The following is a 26,498-nucleotide window of genomic DNA, read 5'->3' as shown; positions in this document are numbered from 1 at the left end:
TATGGGAAAAACTCTCTTAACATTGGGATGCATCAAAAGGAATGTGGTATCCAAGAACATACCTACTACATTCCTATTTGACATTCTAGAGCAGGTTAAGAGACGAAAAGAAAAACTGAACTGTGCAAGAAAAATCAAATGGATGGTAGTATTTATGTAAATGAGCAAAGTCAAAAGTGTGGCCTGAAGCCCATTTTCAAGAAAATAAAAAGATTTTTGTAATATTCTTTGTGTCTATGGAGAAGCAAAGAAATCTCAAAAACCATTCCCAGAATAAATTAATAAATAAGGTTGACATTAAAGCTGAAAAAGTTTCCTCTAGATCCAAGGGCAGGTTTCAGATGTTCAGGGTGATGAACTCTGTAATGGACAATGTCTGTGTCCCCGAATACTTTTAATGACAGAACAGAGCCCATTCTTCAGGGAGTCAACCCAGCATAGCCCTTAAACACACAGACTCTGGGGCCAAATGACCTTGGCCAAGGTCCTGGATGTACCCTTAGAGTGTGACTTAGAGCAAGTTATTTAATGTTTGTCTCCTCATCTGTAAAACAGGGATGATGACAATGATAGCATCTACTTCACTGGGTAGTTGTGAGTTAAATGAATCAGTTTTCCTGCAGCACTTGGACAGTGCCTGGCATAGAGTAAGGTTTAGCCATTATTTTACTTAAATTACCTGACATTCTATATTCAAAGGCAAGGAAGCTAGCTGGAACTCCCTAAGCCTGGCCGTTCCTCTGTTCATTTACCACATCGGTATTAAGTTCAGTGATCTGGGCACCGGGAGTGGGGTGGAGGCAGTCTTGGACCCACATGGTAGAGAACATGCCCACAGAAAACTACATCACAAGACAGTACAGCGTGGGGCAGTTCCTTCCGGCTCCTGTTGCTGATTCTGTGACCAAAGGCTTCAGGGATGGCTCTGCCAGCTGGTGTGACCACGAGAACCCTGCCTTGATAACTGGGTCAGGAAAAGGTTTAATTCCTTTGCTTTTAAGGCATTAGCTTGTATGGATATTCCTGATCAAAGGCTTACGAGCCTCCAGGGCTCTCCCCTCTTCAGACCCCAGCCTTGAGTGCAGACCTGTTAAAATGGATTCTCATTAATCTGTGAAAGTGAGTTAAGGCAGCTAACCTGGTCTCACATGTATTCAGTTGCTAAAATTGTAAGTTACAAGTTCAATTTTTTCCAAAGAGAGCCTCTGTTTCTTTGTAAAACGGGCAGGTCCCCTGGAAAAGAGAAACATTCTCTGTGGATCCTCCCTTTTTGACCAGGAAGGCAGGTGTAGGAAGCCGCGTTTCACTTTAGTAATTCAATGTTAAGCAAGAACTAGTCCACTGTTAAAATTACATGGATGAATGACTGAGTTTAAAATGAGTAAATGTTTCCTTTATCAGTGGTAGACATGGCTTGGAGGCCTTTCAAGACTGTGGTCATGCATGTTTCAGAAGGAATATAGCCCATACTTCAAAAAAGTATATAGAGATAAAGGGGGAAATACTATTCAGAGATGTGTAGGCTAATAGTTATCTAGACATAGCAAGTAGAGGACTAGTCTCTGCAGTCATCAGAAAAGCATCAGTTCTCAAAATGAGAAGAGACCCCGGCAACCCAGACATTCCAAACATCCAGGTAGGTGAATAGCCCCCAGTCAAAACATTTGTATCTTTTGAATATTTCCGGGACTGAGACCCTTCGACATTGCTAAAGGCTGACTACAGAGTTGATCACTGTAACAGCCAAGAATCTTATCCTTGCATCCAATTGAAATCTCCTTTTATACACATGACGTTTACTCCCCACTCTTCCTTTATGGACACTAGACATTGTTCTTTTTTGTTGTGTTTTGAGATGGAGTCTCGCTCTGTTCCCCAGGCTGAAATGCAGTGGTGCAATCACGGCTCACTGCAGTCTTGACTTCCCAGGCTCAAGTGATTCTCCCATCTCAGCCTCCTAAGTAGCTGGGACCAGAGGCACACGTCACCACGCAGTTAATTTTTTAATTATTATTTGTAAAGATGAAGTCTCTCTGTGTTGTCCAGGCTGGTCTTGAACTCCTGGGCTCAAGCGATACTCCCACCTCAGCCTCCCAGAGTGCTGGGATTATAGGCGAAAGCCACCACGCCCAACCAGGACACAGGACATTGTTCTCCACATGCAGAAAGTCTATAATCACGCTGCTCCAGCCTTTATTTTCTGAGTGTCTATTGAACACTTACTGAGTACTGAGTACTTTCGCATTTGATTTTTACAACTCGTCTTGATGGAGGTTAGGAAGATTTTATCATCTCCATTTTAAAGGGGATGGAATTAAGACCCAAGGAGAGCAAATGACTTGCCCAGCATCATACGGGAGCAAATGGTAGAGTTGGGAGTTGAACTCAGGTCTTAAGTCTGCACGTCTGGCGCCACTTCCACTGTCTCCTACCCTCTGAGGTCTCCTCACTCCTACCAGTGTTGCTGCCATCTTCCTTCCTCGAGTTTGTGCTTGAGATTTTTAAGCCCAGTGTGAAAGCTTCAACATCAGGGAAGCAGGGGCTGGGACTCTGAGGAAACTGTCCATGGGGTCAGCGCCAGGGCTGGAGGGCTGGCCTCTACCTTCCCATGGAAGAGTCCCATCCCCTCCTTCAAACCACACTGCCAAGCCCTCGCCTCCCAGCAGCTGCAGTATGGTGGGTTGGCTAACTCAGGGATGGCTCTGAGGGGGACTGGCGTCTCAGAGATGGATGTAAATAAAGAGACCTGGAGCTGTGAGAACTGCAACTCCTCTCCTGCCACTCAGGCTTGGAGTCCTGAGAGGCCATGACCCACAGCCAAGGGATGCACGTTGAACCAGGAGGTTTCCCATGGCAAGCGAGTGGCCTCTGGGAATCACATCTTTGTGGGAGGAGAAACTGGTGATTATCCTCTCCTGTTTCCCTGGCAGGGACTGATGGGAATGAGCCTTCACCAAGCCCTAGGGGACCGGTCCCAGGCCAGGTACAGCCAAGTCAGGAGCCAAGGCCACATTCAGCAGAGGCTCGTGTGTCTCAGACCAAGCAGCGTTCTAGGAGCGAACAGGCCCACAGCACGCTGGCTGTGCTCACTCCACAAAGGCACTGAAAGGGACCCTTCCTGACTCAATGCCGTGGGAAGTTCTGGGCCTCAGGGTCTCTGCTCCTGTGAAGAGAGGCCTGAGCTTGGGGGGGCCAAGCTCTTAGAGTGGGGTCCTGCCCTTACTTATGTGGCAGGTGGACAGATAAACGGCCGGGGCTGGAACCACAGAGCTTAGAGGTTGTGTCTAAAGAGGGCACTGGGTCTGGAGTTTAAAGAACTTGCACAGGTCGCTTAACCGCTCCCCTTTCGTCTCCTCCTCTGAAAGTGGAGAGAACAGCAGCCACATGACCTCTCAGGCATGTTGATATAATGAGATGCTCTCAGCATGTGGGTTGGGTAAAGCGTGTAGGGAGACACAGGCAGAAGGGCCTCGTAAAGACTTCCTCTGTCTTCTTCCTTTTTCTCCTCCACCCCCATCACACTCTTAATCATTTTAAGGCTTTTTTTTTTTTTTTTTCACTACTTTGATCCTTCATTGACGGGAAGGGTTTTTGTTTGTTTGTTTTGTTTTGTTTTGTTTTTGAGATGGAGTCTCACTCTGTCACTGAGGCTGGAGTGCAATGGTGTGGTCTTGGCTCACTGCAACCTCTGCCTCCTGGGTTCAAATGATTCTCCTGCATCAGCCTCCCAAGTAGGTGGGACTACAGGTATATGCCACCACGCCCAGCTAAGTTTTGAATTTTTAGTAGAGACGGGGTTTCACTATGTCGGCCAGGCTGGTCTCGAACTCCTGACTTTGTGATTCACCTGCCTGCAATTCCAAAGTGCTGGGATTACAGGTGTAAGGGTTTTGTTTGTTTGTTTGTTTTCATCAGGCAGGTATAATTTGAGTTCCCACAACATCTTAAGCCCAGAGCCAGGGGCTGAGACACAAGGGTGTATAGGACAGGTCCTCTCTCAGAAAGGCCTTGTTGGTCTCTAGGCCAGAGCTCACTCAGTAAGTATGGAATTCTCAAAAAGCGGCCCAGCATCTGAACTGGACCCTTTGGGAAACCTCAGAGGGAGCTCTCCTCTCACAAGATGGAATTGCCAAGAAGTCACCCGTGAGAGTCAAACATCCGCGTAGGACAGGGGACATTGTCTGGGCCCCACGGCTGTGAGACGGCACTTGAGACATGTGAATACACTACCACTCCTTACCACAGCCCTCTTTCTCTGCCTGTCTTCTGGCCCTAAGATCCCGGAATTGGTGAAAAAGTCAAATGACACGGTGTTGTCATGAAGAGAAGCTTAAGCTGGCTGTTACAGAGCCCAGACTTGGGGCTGGACTGCTAGGTTTGAATCCCAGTTCTATCACTGATTAGCCATGTGAGCTGGGGACATTATTTAACTTCTTCGTCCCTGTATTTTCTCATCTGTACACCGGGGAAGATGATAAAAACAGCACCTAACACGTTGGGTTGTTGCGAAGGTTAAATATGTTGATACTTGTTAAGTGCTTGGAATAACATTCAACACATAGCAAGAACCAGGCCAGGCACAGTGGCTCACGCCCATAATCCCAGCACTTTGGGAGGCTACTGAAAATACAAAACTTAGCCAGGTGTGGTGGCCCATGCCTCTAATCCCAGCTACTCGAGAGGCTGAGGCAGGAAAATCACTTGAACCCGGGAGGTGGAGGTTGCAGTGAGCAGAGATGGTGCCACTGCACTCCAGCCTGGGCAATTGAGGGAGACTCTGTCTCAAAAAAAAAAAAAAAAGAAGGAAAAGAAAGAAAGAAAGAAAGAAAGAAAGAAAGAAAGAAAGAAAGAAAGAAAGAAAGAAAGAAAGAAAGAAAGAAAGAAAGAAAGAAAGAAAGAAAGAAAGAAAGAAAGAAAGAAAGAAAGAAAACCAAATGTTACATTTGATAAACCAAATTTAAAATCAAAAGCTCAAAGAGGCAGTTAGTGGTCCTACTTGAGACAATGGTCTCAAAAAGATTTTTACAGGAACCTGAAGCAGTGGAAGCTTAGATGGAACAGAGCTTGGAGACATTCTTTCCAGGGCCTGTCACTAATTCTGTTCCACATGCGCAGACAGCAGCCTGTCCTTGCATTTCCAGCTAACCTTGTTAGCGCTAATATTCCCAGTGCCCTTTGAGGATATCCATCCAGCATGCACTCATGTAGAAATGCCGCTTTGCAAACCTTTCATCACATGTTATAAAGAAGATGTCAGCCTGACACAGACACATCTAGGAGTGGTGAGGAAGAGAGTCGTTCATTTTCAAACCTGTCAGACGAGCGGCTCTGGCGGGCGCTTTGAGCGCAGGAGCTGGAGGAAGACTGGCAGCACCACTGGAGGAAGACTGGCAGTACCACCAGGCAATGGGCAAGAGCGCAGGGCTAGGAAATGCCCTTCCCAGCCAGGCCTGCCTGAGGGCACGGGATGAGTACAGCAGGAGAGATCCAGCGATTAGGCTCTAGGGCCAGGAGAGCAGACCCTGCCTCCTGGCAGGTGGGGGTGAGAGTACAGGGTTGCTGCCTGCCCTCAGCTTTCTACAAGGGGTGAACTCAAGTTCTTGGCCGTGAGGGTCATGTCAGAACTGTCGGGAGAAGAAAGTGGTTGGGGCAGCTGGATCGCTGGGACGTGTGGTTGTTGCTGCTGCATAATCTTAGATCCCAAACCTGGACAGTGGGAGGAAGCCGGACTTTTATTCCCTGACTAGGCTCTCAAGCTTCCAGGTGGTTTTGCGCTCTTCTCACCTCCCCCTGCTCTGCCTGCTCGTGCCCCCTTCCCCAGTACATGAGGCAGCACTGCACATGCTCAGAGCCTGCACTGGCTGGGGCATTGTTTGGAGTTGGTGTGATAGGGTGGACTGTGCACAGGAGGGGCCCTTGGGAAATCTAAGCTTGATTTTCCACTATTCCTATAACCCTGTGATCTCAAACATGCCATTGCATTGCCCTGGGTCTCTGTTTTCTTGTCTTTCAAACGTTGGAGGTGGAGAAGATGGTGAAGGGCAATAGAGAGGCAGGAAGGAGGACCAAATGATCACTTAGCACAGGCCCTGCTACAGACTTACATGCCACTCAGAGTTGCTACCCTGACGACTTCATATAACTCTATGGCAGGGCCTTGTGGTTAAGGGTGTGGGCTGGGAAGCCAGACGTCCTCAGCGTCATTCCAACTTTATGCTTCCCAGTGAGGTAAGCTCTCTCAGCCTCAGCTTCCTCAGTTGTAATAAAAATAATGCCTTCCTCATGGGGTTCTTGTGTACATATAAGTACACAGTAAGTGACAATCACCATCATCTCCCTCATAGTCATGATGTATTTAGAGGTCAAGACAGCCTGCTTGAATTTGAATCTTGGCTTAGGTACAGTGAGTGATTTGGGCAACTTATTTAACCTCTAAAACACACGTTCCTCATCTGACACTAGAATAATCATCATCAGGCACATATTACAGAGTGGCTTTAGGTGCTAAATAAGGTCATCTACATAAAGCTCCTAGCACAGTTCCTCAATCATGTTAGCTCTTTAAGAAGAACTGTATTATTTTCCTGAATGTATGACCTTCTTCCTTGGGTTGGTGGGGTAGGTGTTTGGCTGGGGCGAAAGGCCATGTCTAACTTGTTAGCAAGAGCAAAGGAATGCAGAGGGACTGTTTTGCAGGAATGAAATTCCTAGTCCTGCAGTCAGGCCCATTGCCCCAGGTTACACATCAGTGCTCTGCAGGTAAATCACTGATTAACCACAAATTCAGAGTCAGGGACTTTCACAGACAGTTCTTTCCCTTTCCCAACCCCGAGTGGCAAGGCCCTTGCTCACAGAAGATGCTTCCAGAGCTCCTACCCCTCCCCCTCCCCTCACCTCAGTGCGTGCTTACAGCTTCCCAGTACAAGCCCCAGCTTGGGCTCTTTTGGGGAAAGGCACAGCTTCAGGCCCAGGGATATTTGTGCAGGGAGGAGGTGGAAGTAGTTTCTGGAGCTTGATTCATTACAGCAGCAATCTCGGTCAAACAGGTTCCTGCAACTTCAGGGAGGCCTCTTTGTTCTATTGTTCCAAAGAGCCAGACAGGCTTCCCCACAATCCTGGAAGGGGGCAGGTGAGGTGGGGAAGGAGCCCTCTGGAGTCTGGCCAGCAGGCTGCTGCCTATGGCAACTGCATCTCTGTTCACATAACACCAGGGATCCAATTCTGTTTGATTATAGTTTGTAAACCTTAGGCAATTGGCTTCCTTTGCTATTTGCTCCTCTGGGGCAGAGTGGTGGCCAGAATCTGTGGAAAACCCACTGAAACCACACTGGCTTTTTTTTGAGGGGGTGGAGACAAGGGCTAGATCATGCTGAAAAATGAAAAAAGCCAAGAGAGTGCTCAGATAATTCAGAACATAAATTTGGTTTTGATACAATGGAATATGATTCGGCCCTTAAAAGGAATATGTGCAATATCATTGGGACACCTTGAAAACATCATGCTAAGTCAAAGATGTCACACACAAAAGGCTACATAGTAAATGATTCCGTTTATATGAAATGTCCAGAATAGGCAAATTGTAGAGATCATAACTAATTCCTGCCTGCAGAGGTGGGTGAGAGGGAAATGGGAGTGACTGCTAATGGCTGTTTTTCAGAATATTCTAGAATTAGATACTGATTATGTTTGCACAACTTTGTGAATGTACTAAAAACCACTGAAATCTTCACTTTAAAAAGGTTACTATTACGGTATATGGATTATATCTTGATTTCACAAATTATATGATAAAAAATGTGGGTTTCACTCTATAAGAAGCTATGGAGGCTATTAGTGTATTGCCAAAAAAGGGAAGGAAAAGCTGGTCTGCCAGTGAAGAGTTTGGGGCTCGGTCTTGTTTGGTCATCTAACTCTCTAATCATCTGCCAGACAAATATTTATTGAGCACCTACCATGTGTCAAGACATTGTGCAAGAATCAGCTATATATTGATGAACAAGGCGATCTGTTCACCCTTGATGATCTACCACTAACTGTGTTCTCTTGGGCAGTTTTCTTTTTTTTTAACTTCTCCAAATGGCTGTTTCCTGATCTGTCCAGTGGAACCATCTCTAAATCTCTCCCTATGAGTATATAAGAGACTGAGGTCCCCAGCAAGTACCATGATGTCTACATTCCTTTGTCTTTGGTTACATTCTGGGTTGTCTCAGGGTTTCCAAAATGCACTTCAGAATCTGTGCTTCCACTTTCTTTTGGGGACTCTCTATCTCACAGAGTACTGCCATAGGAAATTGCTACCTGCAAAATTAATTTGCCTGCACTTCACTCTCCACTGGTGTTGAAAAGAGTGAAACCAGAGAAAAGTTGTCCAAGTTCCACAAACAAAGTTACCCATTCATTTACAGGGTCCTCTTGCACTTTTAAAATAAGCTGCTCATTTTCCCCAGTTCTCATTATTTAGGGGAATGTTTCCTACTTCATTTCCTAAGCACAGACAATACTTTATGGATCAAAGTATACATTTATCCTATTTTCAGGTAGAACTGTGGTTGATATAGGCTCGATGGCAAAATTGGTAAATACTCTTTTAATATGAACAGAAGTTCACACATGCACACACACACACACAAGCACACACACACACACATGCACACACACACACAAGCACACACACCCTGTAAAGCTGGTATGTTTTAATATCCTCCGCAGTGCCCAGTGTACCTTTCTATGTTTGGGCAGCAAAGCAGAATGTTTGAGGTTCTTGAAAGCATCTCCAAAAGCATTTTATAAAATCAATTGGAGAAAAAAATAAAATCACTAGGCTTCCCACACCATCAGCAGCCATTGTGAAGCTGGCTTGCCCTCTGGCCACTTCTGGTCACTGTGTACTACCCCAGGATAATGTAGCCCTTGTCACAAGACTTGTTGTCCCTTCTCTGTTCCATAGATGAAATTTAAGACATGGTGAGATTAAAAGTGATATGGTTTGGATCTGTGTTCCCCACCCAAATCTCCTGTTCAAATGTAATCCCCAATACTGGAGGTGGGGCCTAGTGGAAGATGGTTGGATCATGGGGGTGGTTTCTTATGGTTTAACACTATGCCCCGCTTGGTGTGAGTTCTCACAAGATATGGTTATATAAAAGTGTGTGGCGCCTCCCCACCACCTTGGTCCTGCTCCTGCCATGTGAGATGTCTGCTCCTGCTTTGCCTTCTGCCATGAGTAAAAGCTCCCTGAAGCCTCCCCAGAAGCAGATACTGCCCTGTTTCCTGTACAACCTGAAGAACTGTGAGCCAATGAAGCCTCTTTTCTTTATAAATTACCATGTCTCTGGTATTTCTTTATAGCAATGTGAGAACTGACTAATACAATAAGATTTCCATTTGAGTTTCTCTTTTAGGTTCTGCATACCAATAAAACTACTGACATCAGCTGGTCTAAAAGGCTGAGCAAGGAGCTGACTTATGGAAGAATGCAGTTTCCACATCCTCATGATTTCATCCTCTTACCCAGATCAATTGATGACCCCAATTTTCCAGGCCCTCACCTTCCATGACCCTCTTAAAAACCCTTGCCCAGAACCCTTGAAGAATCAGATTTGTGGCTTGAGAATCCCTCCCCTTACCCATTTGGCAACCTTGCGATTATTAAACTCTTTCTCTGCTGCAAATCCCACTGACTCAGTGTATTGATCCATTGCTGTGCAGCGGTGTAGGAACCTGGTAGTCTATAACATTCTGATTTGTTCACATCTTTTCTTCTCTTAGCCATGTGCACAATTGAAAACAAACTCATACTTAATGGGTGCCACCAGGGGGTGCCCAATATCTTGCAGTTGCATTGCGGATGGGACGTGAGAGAAGAGAAAGGTGAGGGCTGACAAAGGTGAGAAATCGGTTCTCGCTAAAGTTGTAAAAGAGCAGATTGAAAATTTCCTACCTGGGTCACTCTTCTCTGCAAAGGCCACAATGTGGATCCCATTCAAATCATCTTCCTGTATGAGAAAAGAATCAAAAGTTACACTTCCAGCTGGAGGGATACAAAGGACTGAGCCTGGGACAGAGACTCAGAAGCTGGAATGGAAACAGGAGAGGTAGGGAGAAGTGTGGAAGCGGGGATGAACACAGAGGCACAGAGGAGTAGAGTGGGGCTCACATTAAGGAAGGAATGCTGAGGAGCAACTGGCAGGAATGCATAGGGTTTGGACCAGGGACTCAGATAAATGAGTTTGCAAGACAAGAAAATACCAACCACACGTAAGACATTAGCACTAAATAAGCCTCACTCCTGTGGTCTGGTGGTTCCGGGAGAGCAACAGCAAAAGGCAAAATGAAAAAGAACATGAGTCTGGTTTATGAGGAGATCTGAGGGCAACAATGGCTCTAGAGGCGGCTCAGTAGAAGCAGCTGTCAGTCTCTGTTTCAAAAGTTTACCACTGGCAGATAGAGTCAGTGATGCACCAGATTATGCAGGCTTCTGAATGCTGTGGACAGATCCTGAAACTATCCCCAAATGGATGGCAGACAGGAATCATTGAGGTCAATTAGGATGTGGGCTGGTGTTGTTCACACAAGAATCACAGACAACGGTTGAGCTTCCCTGTTAGGTCCCTGCCTATGGAATCCATGTAGTGTGTAGGGGACACTTTGCTGTCTGTGACCTCTAGGTGACTTCCTTGAAGTCCTTGCCCAGTCAGTATAGGCCTCCAACGCATGTCTGAGGCTGCAGGAATTGTCTGGAATTTGAGTGTAGGGAAAGTTGAGGGTGTGTGACTGAGAAAAGTGGGTATAGCTGTGGGGGCAGGGGCAGGAAGAAGAACCTAAAGAGAGTATTTTAAGTCTATGGGGCAAACGAGGGGCATTTCATGTCTCTACACCCTGGACAGCAAGGACCCTATGCCTTGTGTCTCCTTTGCAATGATTATTTCTGGAGAAAGAGGAGCTGGAGCTTGGAAGCGGCTCTGCTGTCACAAATGTGATTCTCAGGAGACTTGGAGAGGAATATGTGTGAGAAAGAGGCACCTGGGGACAAAGCTGAATGCATACTGATGATGAGACATGGGGAGAGGTATGCTTTGGGCACTCGGAATGTCATATCAGAATCATCCTATGGAGAAACCTCCAGGCGTCTCAACCTTCCCGTGATCTCTGTTTCCATTTCAATTGATTTTAATGCTGGTGCAATCCTATCTAAATGCTAATTTTTTTCCTTTGAGTTTGGAATGGACAAAACTTCCACAAATTCTAAGAAAGATTAAACGGAAAATATTATTATTAAAAACAAGAGAGTGGGCATTGCCTTGGTCAGATTCTCCGGGGAATTTAATTTTACAGATATACGCATGTGTGTGCCTGTGTGTGCCGGCTTATTACACAAATCCGACAGCAACCAGAAGGGGAGTCCGAGGTTTCACTGTTTTACATCTGCTATTATCGCCAGACAGAATATCCCGATCCGTTCTCATTAGGCTAGCCTGTGTCTCTGTCTCCTGCCATCAGATGGGAGTGAGCGCTGTTAACTCTGTGAAGCGGGCTTCATTTCTGTGTGCCCTGCTAGAACGCGTTTGGAAATTGGCTTTAGAATTAAGAATCCATATTTGTTTTCTAGGAGGCTGCTCATAATATGGCTGTCACTCCCCAGACCCAAGATGGCCCCTGGAGGGAGCACTGTCACTAAGGGAAAAAGCCTGTCTCTGTGTGCGTCACAAAGATTCAGCACGCAGACCTGTATGCCACATCTACAAGGAAGCAGGCCAGCCCTAGGTGCCAGGCATTTTCAAGTAATAAACTCACAGAGTAGGAACCCAAGGGCAAACCGGCAAGTCAGGGTTACTCAGTGAGAACCCAGCTTGCACAGGGAGGAAGAGCTATGCTGATCTCAGGGCTGGGAACCCCCAGGGCTTCTCTGAATCCCACAGCCTTTGCTACTCAGATCTCTCTTTTGGTCTTTAGGTTACATTGTCTTGGAAATTCCATTTTTAATTGCATGAATCTTCCCTCCTCAACTAGATGGCAAGCTCACTGAAAGAAGGGATTATGCCTTAAAATAACAATTATTAAAGTGGCAACAATATCTGCTATTTGCTATTTTTTCCGTACTTAATTTGTAAGAACATTATCTCAAAATCTCCTAAGAAAGACTTACTCTTATTGAATGCTTGAAGAATCGAAGTGACTTACCTAAGGCCACAGAACTACTAGTGACAGAAGGGGGATTCAAGCCAATTCTGTCTGGCCCCAAAGCCCACTGTCTTGGTCCATTCAAGCTGCTATAACAACATATCAAAAACTGGGTAGCTTATAAACCACAGAAATGTATTTCTCACTGTTATGGAGGCTGGGAAGTCAAGGCACTGGCAGATTCGGTGTCCGGCGAGGCCTGCTTTCTGTCTCAGAAACACTGCCTATCTTCATGCTGTATCCTTACAGTGGAAGGGACCAGCTAGCTCTCTGGGGCCTCTTTAATCAGGGCACTAATCCCAACATGAGGGTTGAGCCCTCAAAACCTAATCACTTCCCAAAGGCCCCATCTCCTCACACCCTTACCTTGGGGGCTATGCTTCCAATGTATGAATTTGTGGGGGGACACAAACATTCAGACCACAGAACCTGTACTCTTTCTTTCTCACCACCACCAGCAGAACAGGCTCCATGAATTTATTGCCCCCTGCAGGGTTTGCAGAAGATGTTGCAAACTGGGATCAATGGCTCTTAAGTTGAAAGAGGCTGGAAAGAGGCCTGCATGTAAAGTAACTGAGTGCAAGATTTCCCAAAGAACTGGAGATTTTGGAATAACTTCAGTGAATCCCTTCCTTTGGATCCCCCAGCACTTTGTATGTCCCTCTGTTGCAGCAGTGAGCATACTGGGTTGGCGTTATATGTCTTGAGACTGTTTCATCTACTCAACCTGAGCTCCTAAGGACAGGACAGCAATGTTCATTTTTATAACCTCATTGCTTAGCACAGGGGTTCTTTTTAATGCCTAGACTCAAAAAAGGAGTATGGCAATAAAAACCTTACTCACTGAGGCCGGGTGAGGTGGCTCACGCCTGTAATCCCAGCACTTTGGGAGGCCGAGACGGGCAGATCACGAGGTCAGGAGATTGAGACCCTCCTGGCTAACACGGTGAAACCTCATCTCTACTAAAAATACAAAAAATTAGCCGGGTGCGGTGGTAGGCGCCTGTAGTCCCAGCTACACGGGAGGCTGAGGCAGGAGGATGGCGTGAACCCGGGAGACGGAGCTTGCAGTGAGCTGAGATCGCGCCACTGCACTCCAGCCTGGGCGACAGAGCAAGACTCCATCTCAAAAAAAAAAAACAAAAAAAAAAAACAAAAAACAAAAACCTTACTCACTGAAGAAAATTAAATTAGAAAATATTAGGTATACCAAGAAGAAACTATGTGTATCAATTACCTACCAACCGCATACATCACCACTTAATATTTTACTCAGTTTCCTTCCAGTCTCTGTTGAATATTTGTTCTCATGTTGAATGAAGAGATGCAAAGAAAAAATGTGGTTAAAATAAGCAGGCTCCCTATTTAAGGTGCAATGGAGTGACCTAGATGCCTGTCTGGGGGTCTCTGACCCCATCTTGAAAGTATTTTGCTGTTGCAATAGAGGGAAGCTTCTTTTAGAAGAAACTGCTGACTCTCCTTCCCTGTGGGCAGTTCCCCAGGACTCTAGTGGGCCACTTGGCTAGATGGAGGGTGAGGTCTCCAAGGGGAATGACAGATCAGCACTGGGTCTCTTTTTGACAGCTTGACATTCTTTGAGTATTTAAAATAAATAAATAGCTTTCCAAGGTACACACGGCAAATATTACCAGGCACCAGTTTCTTTAGTAATCATATGTGATGTGTTTTCTATGGCCTGCATCTTAAAAACCTGCACAATTAGAGAGAGAGAAAGATCAATAGTTGTTTTAGTCCTAGCTGGCTTTCCCATCTTATTTAAATACTTCTCAGTGTCTGGGGAAGTGGATGTTGAAGATAAAGACTTTTCTTTTTCTTTCGAAATGGGGTTTCACTCTGTTTCCCAGGTTGGAGTGCAATGGCACATCTCGGCTCACAGCAGCCTCTGCCTCCCAGGCTCAAGGGATCCTCCTGCCTCAGCCTCTCAAGTAGCTGGGATTATTGGCACGCATCACCACACCCAGCTAATTTTTGTATTTTTTGCAGAGACGGAGTTTTGCTGTGTTGCCCAGGCTGGTCTTGAATTCCTTGACTCAAGCGATTTGCCCACCTCAGCCTCCCAAAGTGCTGGGACTACAGACATGAGCCACGTTGCCTGGCCAAAGACAAAGACTTTGAAGTTCACTAGCTGGTCACTTTCCACAGCCACATCTGTGGTTTAAGTTGCTGTGGCCATGTGGCCCACAGAGATGACACTCTTCAGAGCAGTGACCTGCCAGGGGGCACAGGTAGAGGAGGAGGTATGGAAAGTGGCTCCTCAGAGGTCCTTTGGATGCACTGATTTCTGTTTCTCCCTTTCAAGGAAACAAAGGTGACACTGGAGGGGCCTGTCCTGCCTTCCCTCTCTAGTTGGAGACTTGAATGAGGGGCTGACTAGGTCTGGTTAGGGCTCCTGGGTAAGTCATGAGGCTTTTCCAGAATGGGGAGGGAAGGAATAAACCATTTCAGTTGCCCTTTTCTCTACCTGGTTAAATTCAATGCACTGCCCTTCCCCAAGTAGAGAACAATTCAATATGCACTAATGTGGAAAATAGGAGCCATCACCATTATTTTATATTATTGCAAAAGGCTGTATTTTATCTTATTCATTAAATGAAAAGAAAGGAGAGAGTGAGTTCCAATGAAACCAGACACTGAACTTCCTGTCTGAACATCTGGCTCTAATGTGTCCACAGGGAGTATTTCTGCAGCAGTGTGGGATATGTGAGGACAGAGGCTCCCCATCTACAAAACACCATGGTCTTGGGTGTGATACTGCTGTGACAGGAAGGAAAGACCTGGGAGAAGGGGTCCATGGTTTTATATTCCCTCCCTTCCTAGAACCTAGGTAATGGAGATGTGCCTCTTAGGAATAAAGACAATAAAAAGAAAAAAACTGAAGATAAAGCCATAGCAGAAGAGAACATCAATAATGACTCTCAATTTAAAGTGGTATTTTGTGTCATGAAAGACAAAGACCAAGACCCTGTTCCAAATTAAAGGTGACTAAAGAAGCATAAGCAGGCCAGGTGTGGTGGCTCATGCCTGTAATCCCAGCACTTTGGGAGGCCGAGGAGGGAGGATCACCTGAGGTCAGCAGTTCAAGACCAGCCTGACCAACATGGTGAAACCCTGTCTCTACTAAAAACACAAAAATTAGCCAGGCATGGTGGTGTGCACCTGTAATCCCAGCTACTTGGGAGGCTGAGGGAGGGGAATCACATGAACCTGGGAGGCAGAGGCTGCAGTGAGCCAAGATGGAGCCACTGTACTCCAGCCTGGGTGACAGAGGGAGAATCTGTCTCAAAAAAAATAAAAAGAAAAGAAAAAGAAACATAGGCAAATGCAAGTGTGGGATCCTGGATTGGATCCTGGGCCAGGAAACAGAGATGTTTTTCTTTTGCAGTAAAGGACATTGGTGGGACAACTGGCCAATCTGAATAATGGTAGTAGACTTATTATATCAGTGTTAATTTCCTGATTTTGATAACTCTCTCTCTCTCTCTCTCTCTCTCTCTCTCTCTGTCTGTCTATCTATCTATCATCTATCTCTCTATGTATCTGCGTAGATAGAAGGCATCGTAAAATGTTAACATTTGGGAGATCTGGGTGAAGAGATAATGAAGTTCTTTGCACTACTTTTGTACATCTGAAATTATTTTAGGGTAAAAAGTAAAAACGATTTTTTAAAAAAATATATTATTTTAAAGCACTATTATACCTTTTTGCTATTACCATTTTAAAATATATTAATAAGACTCTTTTTTTGAGACAGGGTCTCACTCTGTTGCCCAGGCTGGAGTGCAGTGGTGCAATCACAGCTAACTGCAGCCTCTGCCTCCCAGGTGAAAGTGATTCTCTTACGTCGGCCTCCCAAGTAGCTGGGACTACAGGCGCCTGCCACCACACTCAGTTAATTTTTGTATTTTTTGGTAGGAATGGGGTTTCACCATGTTGGCCAGGCTGGTCTTGAACTCCTGACGTCAAGTGATCTGCCCACCTTGGCCTCCCAAAGTGCTGAGATTACAGGCGTGAGTCACTATGCCTAGCGATAAGACTGTTTTAATATCTTTGAAAGCTTTAAATGTTAGGAAAGTTTGTTTCTATTGTGCTGAGTTGTTATTAAATAGTCCACTCCTCTGGATTGTATTATTTACCCTTTGGTATCTTGTGAAATGTTTGCTTTACCTTCAAACATCCAAGTAAGTTACAGACCAGTAAAACAATGTCAAGTTACTCCCTGGTTCTGTTCATCCATCACTTCAAAGAATTAAATAGATAAATACTTCCGTGTTAATTCATCTCTCCTCCTCCCCATCCCTCACCCCAAATGGCCCCTTGTGGGGATATAGTCACTCTGGGGAGGCATTCTGCAGAGAACACCAGGTTTGGCTCCAGATGGCCTGTATTTAAGTTCCAACAACTAATGGTTATTAGTTATGTGTCCTTTAGTGATTAATCTGTATGAGCACCAGTTTCTGACTATGTAAGATGGGGCTGAAATAGTACTTGGTTTTTGTTTGTTTGGGGGGATAGAATCTTGCTGTGTTGCCCAGGCTGGAGTGCAGTGGCATTATCATGGCCCACTGAAGCCTCAAGCTCCTGTGCCCAAACAATTCTCCCACCTCAACTTTCCAACTAGCTGGGACTACAGGTGTGCCCCCTATGACCAACTAATTAATAATACTTCTTCTACATCACTTTCTAGAGCTATTGGAAGATCCAAATAAAAGGATGCATGAAACGCTTTGAAAAATGCTCCACAGCCTTTGTTATTTATGAAATTCTGTACAAAGTTGAGGTGTGGGTTGGGGGTTTATCTCCAAGGCCCTCCATCTAACACTATTTGAGCTGCCTGACATATTATCCATGACACAGACCTAGAGGACAAGTTGGCTCAGCTGCTTGCCAGTACCTTCAGTTGATATTTTTAAAAACAGCTACCATATTCTGAACTCTTCATATCATTCATCCTTATAAAAAGTCCCAACTCTAGATAAGGAAATTTAGAAGAGCTCAGAAAGGCCACATGACTTGACGTAGGACACAAAGCTACCAGGTGGCAGATTCTGGACCTGAACCCAAGTCTCTATGACTTTGTAGCCTGAGTCCCTTCCGCTGTGTTACTCTGCGGCTCTGGTGGTCAATGAACAGAAGCTATAGTCACTGTGGGAAATGAACTAAGAGCGATTTTGCCTAGTGAGTAGTACCAAAGAGGCTTAGATTGATCCATCAAGAACTGTGTTTTAATTGAGCATGATGTTGTCCATGTTTTTGTCTTGTTTTGTTTTTTGTTTTGTTTTGTTTTGTTTTGTTTAAAACAGTGTCTCGCTCTGTTGCCCAGGCTGGAGTGCAGCACCATGACCACAATTCACTGCAGCCTTGACCTCCCAGGCTCAAGCAATTCTCCTGCCTCAGCCTCCCAAGTAGCTGTAACTCCAGGCACGTGCCACCATGCTCGGTTACTTTTTGTATATTTTGTAGAGATAGATAGGGTTTTGCTATGTTGCCCAGGCTGCTCTTGGACACCTGAACTCAAGTGATCCCCTACCCCAACCTCCCAAAGTGCTGGGATTACAGTTATGAGCCCTCGTACCCAAACTGTCCATGTTTCAAATACTCACCTAGACATCCACCTCAGCCAAATAAAGCTTGGTTTGAGTTTAGGGACTTAATCTAAGAAGCACTGCTCTTGGGGACTATACTCATCTCTACAAGGCAAAGAGAATTTGCCTCTTTCTTACCCATGTTTCAAACATTTCTTCTGGGCGCAGGCGACGTAGAGTGGGTCTGGAAAAAAAAAAGGGCTTCCTTGAGTAGGGGTCACTGTGGCAGATACAGCAGCCACAGCATCTTGAAATGTAAAATGAGATGCTGGTTCCTTTAAGGCATGGAGAACCCTAAAGACCCACTTATCTCCTAAGGAAACAGACCAGCTCTACTCTGCTGTGTCAGGCAGCGAGCTGGGCCTAAGCCACTCAGCCTTTTCATAGACCCACTGATCCAAGGATTATAAAGTCTGTTACAAACAATGGGTCAGAGGGCACAGGGTCAGCTCACTCCCAGGGCAAGATGCCATTTCCCTCCTCACAGGTAGCCACCACTCCGGAGAGCCCACAGCAGGCCTGGAATGAGAAACCTGAGGGGGAAAACAGGAAATCTCGGATTTTGTAGGTTAAAACTGCCTTTGTTTTATTATCTGGGGTATCCATTGAAAGTCCTTTAGGGATATTTAAGGGAGCAGACAAAATATAGAGCAGATCTATATTTTGCTCATAGTTTCATTTCTTTTTGAATATTGGCAAATAGTGCTGGACATACTAATATTTGTTCCTCCAAGTACTGCCTTCCTGAAGGAACTAGGACTGTCCAGGCGAGGGGGATCACAGTCCTCCAGGTAAAATGAACACACACGTGCACATGTCAGGTAGGATAGATGGACAAGCCAGTGAGCGCACTACCATGTTCCTTTTTCCCATATCATCCCTACCTCAAGAGCAGGGGTCAGAAGACTACAGCTGGTGGGACAAATCCAGCCAGGGCCTCCTATTTTCCTAAATAAACTTTGACTGGGACACAGCCACACCCATTTGTTTATACATGATCCATGGCTGCTTTCATGCCACAGCCGCAGAGTTAAGTAGTTGCAACAGATGCCATCTGACCCACAGAACCTGGAAGATTTACCATTTTGTTCTTTACAGAAAAGATTTGCTGATTCATGCTAGAGCTACACTAAGTGGTATCAAGCATTCCTCTCCCAGAAGTCCTATGCACAGAGTGTTCATCTTTGGCTAAGTTACTTAACTATTGAGTCCAATTTCTTGATCTGTAAAATTGGAATAATAATTACCCAGTAAGGTTGGAGATTAGATAAAATAGTTTCCCTAAAACACTGGGCATGGTTATTGGTATACAGGAACTTTCAGTAAATTGCTATCATTTCTAGTACAGAATTTTATTTATATCTTGCCCTGGCTTTGAGGGGATTTGCTGACTGAGGGATTTATCAAACCCTGCTTGCAGGTGCAGACTTACATTCAAAAGTAATCATATCCCTGCTAGTCCTCACTGATCAACAAAGCCATACTACTGAGTTCTGTACTCCTGGGGTACTAACTAGGTTGTTGCTCTTGGCGGGTCTGAAATGGTAGCACAGAGAGGCTCCTCTCCATTCCCCAGATCCCAGGCCCCCAGCCCCCGCATGCTATCTCAGGCACCTTTGGTGTTCCTTCACAAACTCTACAATCTCCTCTTCTGTGTAAGGTTTGTTGGGGATGGCAATGGGCTCATCCATAAATGGCTCATAGAAGTCAACCTCATTCATCTTCAAAGATAATTTCTTTGCAACCTGTAACCATTAGAAATAAGACAAAGTTTATTTGCAACCTGTAACCATTAGAAATAAGACAAAGTTTATTTGGATGCTAGTCTAGAATAGCAATGTGTTGTCCATCTAAGACAAGTGTGTATGTTTTCTGGCAAAGACATAAAAACAAATGTACAGTTTTAACTTCAATGTTGAAGTGATAGGAACTCATCACCCAAGGCCTGGCTAGCCCAATCTTCTTTTGTGATCAAAGAAGGAAAGATAGGAAGGAAAAAGACTTATCTAGCAAATGAGGGTCAGGCTGGGGCAGGGAGCAGTTGAGATGAGAAGTGGGAAGTTTAATTCTACAATCACCGTCACTCTACTGCATTTGTCAGGGCTGGATGGGAAGCAAATGCCAATGGAACATATTTACTATCCTGGGTTGTGTGGTTTTAATGGAACCAATGTTGATAAAACAGGCAATTGATGGAGATCCTTAAGGCATATAGGTACTCAGAATCAGAACCCAACTCATTAGCCTGTCTTTGATTTGCTCATAACCCTGATTGTTATTTAGGTTGAAGTGCTGGCCCTACAGTTAAATCTCTCAGTACCCAGCTTGCTTTGTGGTTTGTCAGACTTTGGGAGCTGCCCGGTTTGTCAGCAGTCATGAGGTGACTGACCATCTTGCTTTGCTCTGGGTGGAAGGGCTTCCTGGGATGCAGGACTTTCAGTACTAAAACTTGGACAGACCCCAGTAAGCCAGGATGGTTTGCTCATCTTACAACAGATAAGGAGCTCGGAGAGCCAGCCCATAGCCTGGAAGACGTTTTCTCTCTGGATTAAAGCAGCCACATGTTCAGTGTGTTGTCAAGGCAGAATGGTTGCTGTTTGCCTGCACAGCTGCCGAACTCGGGACCTCTGTTTGTGAAATGATTTGAGAGGCCTGGAATGTGCAACGCTCTATAGAAAACCAAATGCCATTCTTTTCTAGTTCAGAGCTGTGGTTCAAGAAAGCACAGGGATAAACAGTGGTTCTCTTGAAGCTGAAGAGGAACTGCCTAAGAGCTGATGCTCTGTGGGGGTGACCCAGGCTGGCTGCAACTAACTGGGGAAGAGGAGGAGCTGGGTATTGCATAAGCTCTTACACAAGGAGGTCCATTCTGAGGAAACACTGATATCCATATGGTTTTTGTCATCAATTGCTATTAATTCCAGGTCACTATATTCCGAAAGGCATTTTATATAGTACTTAAGGGAAAGAAATTCCAGCATCCTACTCAGAGATAAAGGAAACAGGCCATGTTTTCTTTTTTGTTGACAGGTTAATTTTAAGAGAGGGAGACGTGGAGTTTTTCCTAAGTGCTTTTCCATCTTCTCAGGGGTGGGGGGGTGATATAGATGAGGGGCTGATGAAGCAGGGAACCAAAGTAGGCTAGAAAATGACATTGAATTCTGGTTTTCTGAGTTCGCTTACTATATATCCTAGGAATCAGAGGACTGTTTCCATGAAAGGAGAAGTGATCAGAATGAAAACAGTAATAATAACAAACATACGGAGTGCTTATCATGTGCCAGGCACTGCTGCCAGGTGTTTTAGGTTGATTCTTTGTTTAATTCTCACTTGGATTGTATGTGGTAAGAATGATTATTATATTTATTTTACAAATGATGAACCTGAGGCACAATTTGCGTAAGAGATTTGTCAGGATCATATATCTGGAGGGAGCAGAGCCAGAAGTCAAACCCACCCAGTGGTGGTGGTAGTCTCCAGTCCTTGAATGCCAGTGTCTGGGGCCACAGTGCTGTCTATGAATGTAAAAATTGGATTGTCGCATCCTTAATTTAAGTCTTGGAAATGCTGAGTAAAATTTCCCAGGGATCTCCTCCCTGTCTCCCTACCACCATCATGGAGTGCCCTCATCTTGTATCTCAGAGAATTCCTCTCTTTCATTTTTTTTCTTTTTTCTTTTTCTTTTTTCTTTTTTTTTTTTTTTTTTTGAGATGGAGTTTTGCTCTTGTTGCCCAGGCTGGAGAGCAATGGCACAGTATCAGGCTCACTGCAACCTCCACCTCCCAGGTTCAAGTGATTCTCCTGCCTCAGCCTCCCGAGTAGCTGGGATTACAGGCACAGGCCACCACACCCGGCTAATTTTTGTGTTTTTAGTAAAGATGGGTTTTTGCCACGTTGGCCAGGCTGATCTTGAACTACTGACCTCAGGTGATCCACCTCCCCCCTCAGCCTCCCAAAGTGCTGGGATTACAGGCATGAGTCACCTCACCTGACTCCCTCTTTCATTATTATTCCTGTCTTGGATGGTAAGGACTGAAGGGGATTTGATTGGTTGAAGCTTTTATTCATTCATTTATTCAGTAAGTATTTAGTGGGGCCTACTGAATCCAAGGCATTATTCCAGGAGGAGATCTGGTTCATGGGTATTACCATTATATAAGAATGAATTATATTATTAAGAACCAAATAGGTCCATAAAATGAATTCTTTCATGCTTTTATTTGTTAACTAGTTGGAATGGATTTAACAAAGATAAGAAAACTACAAAGTACAACGCTGATTTTCTGACATGTGCATGTGTATGAATTTTGATACAGGTCATTTTTCCTCCAGTTCGCAAGTCAGTTTGGTTGTTGCCAATGAAACCAACTCAAGTATTAGGTTGGTGCAAAGGTAGTCACAGTTTTTGCCAAAAGTAATGGTTTTTGCCATTACTAAATTTAGGTCTTCCCAACATCTATCTTCTCCACTAACTTTGTTTAGTCACAGCTCCCTTTGGCTCCAGTGTGATTTTAAAAAGAAAGTGATTTTTCATCTCATTGTTCACTCAGACAGAGAAAGGAACAGGTCAGTGGGAGGGGATGTGGGATTATAAGAACTGATATTTTTCAGGCTGTGAGGTACAGCAGAGTGGAACCATCCTTGGCCCTCTGACACTTTCTTGTTCTAACTGCTTCTTCAGAGAGGTTGCGCCTTCCTGTGGCTTGATTTAGGATTAGTATCAATAGATCAGTACTGGTCCCAAACCTGAACACCCTTTATAATTCCTTGGGAGGCTTTCAAAAATGCAGATTCCCAGACACTGCCACAACCCTAAAAAATTAAAATTTCCAGGGCCAGGACCCAGAGACTAATGGTTTTAAAAGCTTGTCAGAGGATACTAATATGGATAGTGGTTGGGAACTACTGACCTCCAAATTTACATCAGCAGCCATGACATCTCACCCTCTTTACGGTCCTGCAACTCACATGATGTATTTATTGGTTTGTTTACTTTTTAATTTTCTGTCTTTCCATCTTCTCTTTCCCACACTAAACCTTAAATTCTAAAGGGCAGGAATCTGCTTTGCTCAATGTTGTGTCCCTGGCACTGAGAAGAGTGCCTGGCACGTAAAGGGCACTCAATAAATACTTGTTGAGTGAATGAATGACTGAATTAATTAAAGACATTTCCAGTTGAATGTTTCCCCAACTTTTAGAAAATAGAATTCATAACCCCATCTCATGTTCCTCAATAGATTCTTCTTCCTAGATTTCCTAATGTTTTCAGTAGCTTCATAATTTTTGCTGTCTTGATGCCAAGACTTGCTATCTTAAGTTATTTTGAGGCCTTCTCTCATCACCTCATCAATGGCCAGATCTTCTTGTTACATCCACTTTTGCTAGTGCCGGTTGTTTTTTGCATTTTTGTAACTGCATTAGTGCTTTCTTGTCCCTTGACTCTCCTGGTTTCTGACCTTAACAAAGCACCTCCCGGTCTCTCTGAGATTCCCTAGGGTGTGTTGTACAAACAGCTCCTTTCAGCCACTTCACATTTATTACTTTTCCCCTCTTCTGTCCTAGCACTCCCTGCTGGACACCACTGAGGCTCTACTGGGTGCAGTCATGCCTTCTGAACCCCACCATCTCCCCTTGGACACCCTTTCCACCCCAACTGACGGGTGCAAGTTCTTAAGCACCAAATGGTGTCAGAGTCCTCTCAGTGCTCTCCGCTCTGTGTGCCTTTGTCTTTTTAAATGTTCTGAAATCCAACAAGGCTACGTGAACGCTGGAACTTATGACTCAGTGTCCTACAGAGTTTTAATAAAGCATCTCTCTGAATTTTTAATGATAGCCTGACCTCACCTTTTTCATGGGCCACAGGCAAGAAGCTATACAGTTGCACTAGGAGGCACTTCTATAAACAGATACTACGCTGAGCTCAACATTGAACCACCCCTCTAAAAACTAAGGCTTTGTTGCTTGGCCAAATTAATTGGCCTGCCTCTCTCTTCCTTTCAGCTGGATTCTTACCCAGGAGCCACTTTAGCCACACCTAGTCCATCAGAACCAAATGTTCCATCAGAACCATATGTCAGTAATGGATTCAGTTTCGGCTTCTCTGTTCCTCCCTTTCTCTACTAATATCCTATCCAAGCCTCCCACTTCCTGGGCCTAGATGACTGCCTTCTTATAAACAATGGTGCTCATAGCTGGCTAACTATTACCGAATGCTTCCTGTGTGCCAAACACCAGTCACGCAGTTTGCATATATTGCTTCTTTCTCTGGAGTAAAGTAGGACAGAGCACTGACTTTGAAGTCGGGCTGGTCTGAGAATATAGCAAGCTTCTCAACTCAGTAACTACATGACCATGAAAAAATCACCTAATCTTTCAGCACCTCAGTTTCATCCTCTGTAGAATGAGGATACTAATTCCTCCCTTATGTGAGTGTTGAGAGGATGAAGTAAGAAAATCCATGTTAACTTCTTAGCACACACTCTGGCACAAAGACATTTCTTAGCACAGACTCTGGCACATAAAATTTTTTTGAATTTATTATTTTTTATATTCTTATTTTTTGAAAGAGGATCTCACTCCATTGCCCAGGTTGGAGTGCAATGGTATGATCACAGCTCACTGCAGCTTCAACCTCTTGGGCTCAAGTGATCCTCCCAGCTCAGCCTCCCAAGTAGTTGGAACTACAAGTGTGTGCCACCACACCCAGCTAATTTTTGTATTTTTTGTAGAGATGGGGGTCTCACTATGTTGCCCAGGCTGGTCTCCAACTCCAAGGCTCATGCAGTCCATGCCCCTCAGCCTCCCAAAGTGTTGGGATTACAGGTGTGAGCACCTGGCCCATAACAGACACTTAATACATGATAGTTTTAAAATATTCTTGCTCGAGATCCTTCCCAACTGTAATACAACTAATTAGGATAAACATTCTTCAAGTTTAGATTATAATACTTGGATTATAGATCACTCTTCTGGATCATAGGCTTGAAGACAGGGCCACTTCCACAGAAGTGGTTCATCGTATACAAGAACTGAACGCAGTCTCATCCCACCATGCCCCTTCCCTGCTCCAGCTCACTGGCTTCTTCTTGTATTTTACAGACCACTTGCTTGAACTCATCACAGAGGAGTTCCCATTCTACTCCCCATCCTGACCCAGTAGAAGGGGAAGTATGTAACCCCAGGAAGGGAGAGGATACCCGCTAAGGAAAAAGGAAGCAGTGACTGAGTGGGCTGGCACACTCTGGGCCCACACATTTCCCATCTCAGTGTATGAGAAGATAAGTGTGGGCCATCACTTTTCCTTGGATGTTTTTAAAAATATTCTTACATCCTCTGAATTAGTCATCTTTGTACTCATCTTAAATCCAATAGTGATTTAGTGATCTTATTAAGAATAAATCACAGGCTGATTGACTCTCAGGCTTACAGCATTTATTCATAACCACCACCACCACCACCACCACCACCATTACCATCACCCTCACAACTAAGGCTTCTTAACCCTTCTAGAGAAAGAGGCAAGGGAGGATAGTTAATGTTGCTACAAGAAAAGAAAGAGTGGTGGCAAGTTCAAACTTTAATTCTTCATGCCTACAAAACTGTTCACATTGGGGTTTCGTAGGTACTTACCCCTTTGTCAAAGGTGGCAAAGAATTTGATGTAAGGCTGGAAGTGTTCAGCTGCTTCTTCAAAAGCTTTGTAGTCTAAGGGGAAAAATAAAGATGAAGGGAGAGACATTTTCAAGATGCACACTGAAGAATCTTCTTTTTAAATGATGTAGAGAGTAGAAAGTCAATTAATCCTGATGGGATAACAATTTAGTAGATATTATTTAGATAGGTATTATTTAATATTATTTAAACCCATAGTTCCCCACAAGGAGTTGGAATTGACTGGCATTCAAACACCCAAGAGAAGACCCCTTCACCACACTTTTATGAACTGCAGGTAGAAAGCAGGAAACAGAGGGAACCGGGAGGACAAGAGAGAGAAGAAGGCACGTAAAACTCCAAACCGAAATAAAAAGGCCTTTCACTCTAACTCACTGCTACTTATAATCACGCCCTCTAGAGAGAGTGCAGTTTGCCAGAATAAATGAGCTGTAAGTAAGAAGGAAATTCATCTCACTGTGTAAAGTAACCTCAGTCACAAATGACATCACAGAAGTATTTTAAACTTCTTAATGGAAGTACCCCTGTTGCTGAATTCTAGTTTTCTTCCCCTTTTTTCATTTTAAAGTTTTCTTCTTTATTCTGATGCTTCAAGAGGATTTCTTAAACTTAAACCCTTGATAGACTATGGTCCCAAGCTTGAGTCTACACTGGCCGAGACAGTATGAGATCAGGTGAGTGTGGGAGTGCTGTACCTTGGTCCATCTGGGGAGTCACTTGGGAAAGAGATTTGTACTCAAGCCTTAGTTGTGAGGGTGATGGTAATGGTGGTGGTGGTGGTGGTGGTGGTGGTGGTGGTGATGAATAAATGCTGTAAGCCTGAGAGTCAATCAGCCTGTGATTTATTCTTAATAAGATTAACTTCTTTCCATTTCATGGAATTCCATTTCCCTTAACCATCATAAGTATAAGCCTCTGTTAGACAATGCAGAATTTACTAAGATTTTATCAATTTTTTTCTAGAATAGTGTGAATTCAGAGGATCCCAAAATGAATAAGACAAAGATACTGATCTTCCAAAGCTCTCAGCCTCGCGAGGGCTATG

General features: G+C 44.5%; 1 protein-coding gene across 1 annotated transcript in view; it reads right to left on the bottom strand.

Annotated features, from left to right (window-relative positions):
• CASQ2 (calsequestrin 2) overlaps positions 1–26,498 on the bottom strand; it is a 69,599-nt gene that overhangs the window by 7,943 nt on the left and 35,158 nt on the right. The window contains exons 5-8 of the mRNA XM_005542219.5: positions 25,413–25,486; positions 19,398–19,528; positions 17,922–17,967; positions 9,941–9,995 (exon numbers count right to left, since the gene is read on the bottom strand). Of these exons, the coding sequence (XP_005542276.1) occupies positions 9,941–9,995; positions 17,922–17,967; positions 19,398–19,528; positions 25,413–25,486 (306 nt within the window). The remainder of the gene's footprint in view (positions 1–9,940; positions 9,996–17,921; positions 17,968–19,397; positions 19,529–25,412; positions 25,487–26,498) is intronic.

The sequence above is a fragment of the Macaca fascicularis genome, chromosome 1, assembly GCF_037993035.2.
Source record: "Macaca fascicularis isolate 582-1 chromosome 1, T2T-MFA8v1.1".
Classification (NCBI taxonomy): Eukaryota; Metazoa; Chordata; class Mammalia; order Primates; family Cercopithecidae; genus Macaca; species Macaca fascicularis.
The sequence above is the reverse complement of the archived record's forward strand: the minus strand, read 5'-3'. Positions and strand labels throughout refer to the sequence as shown.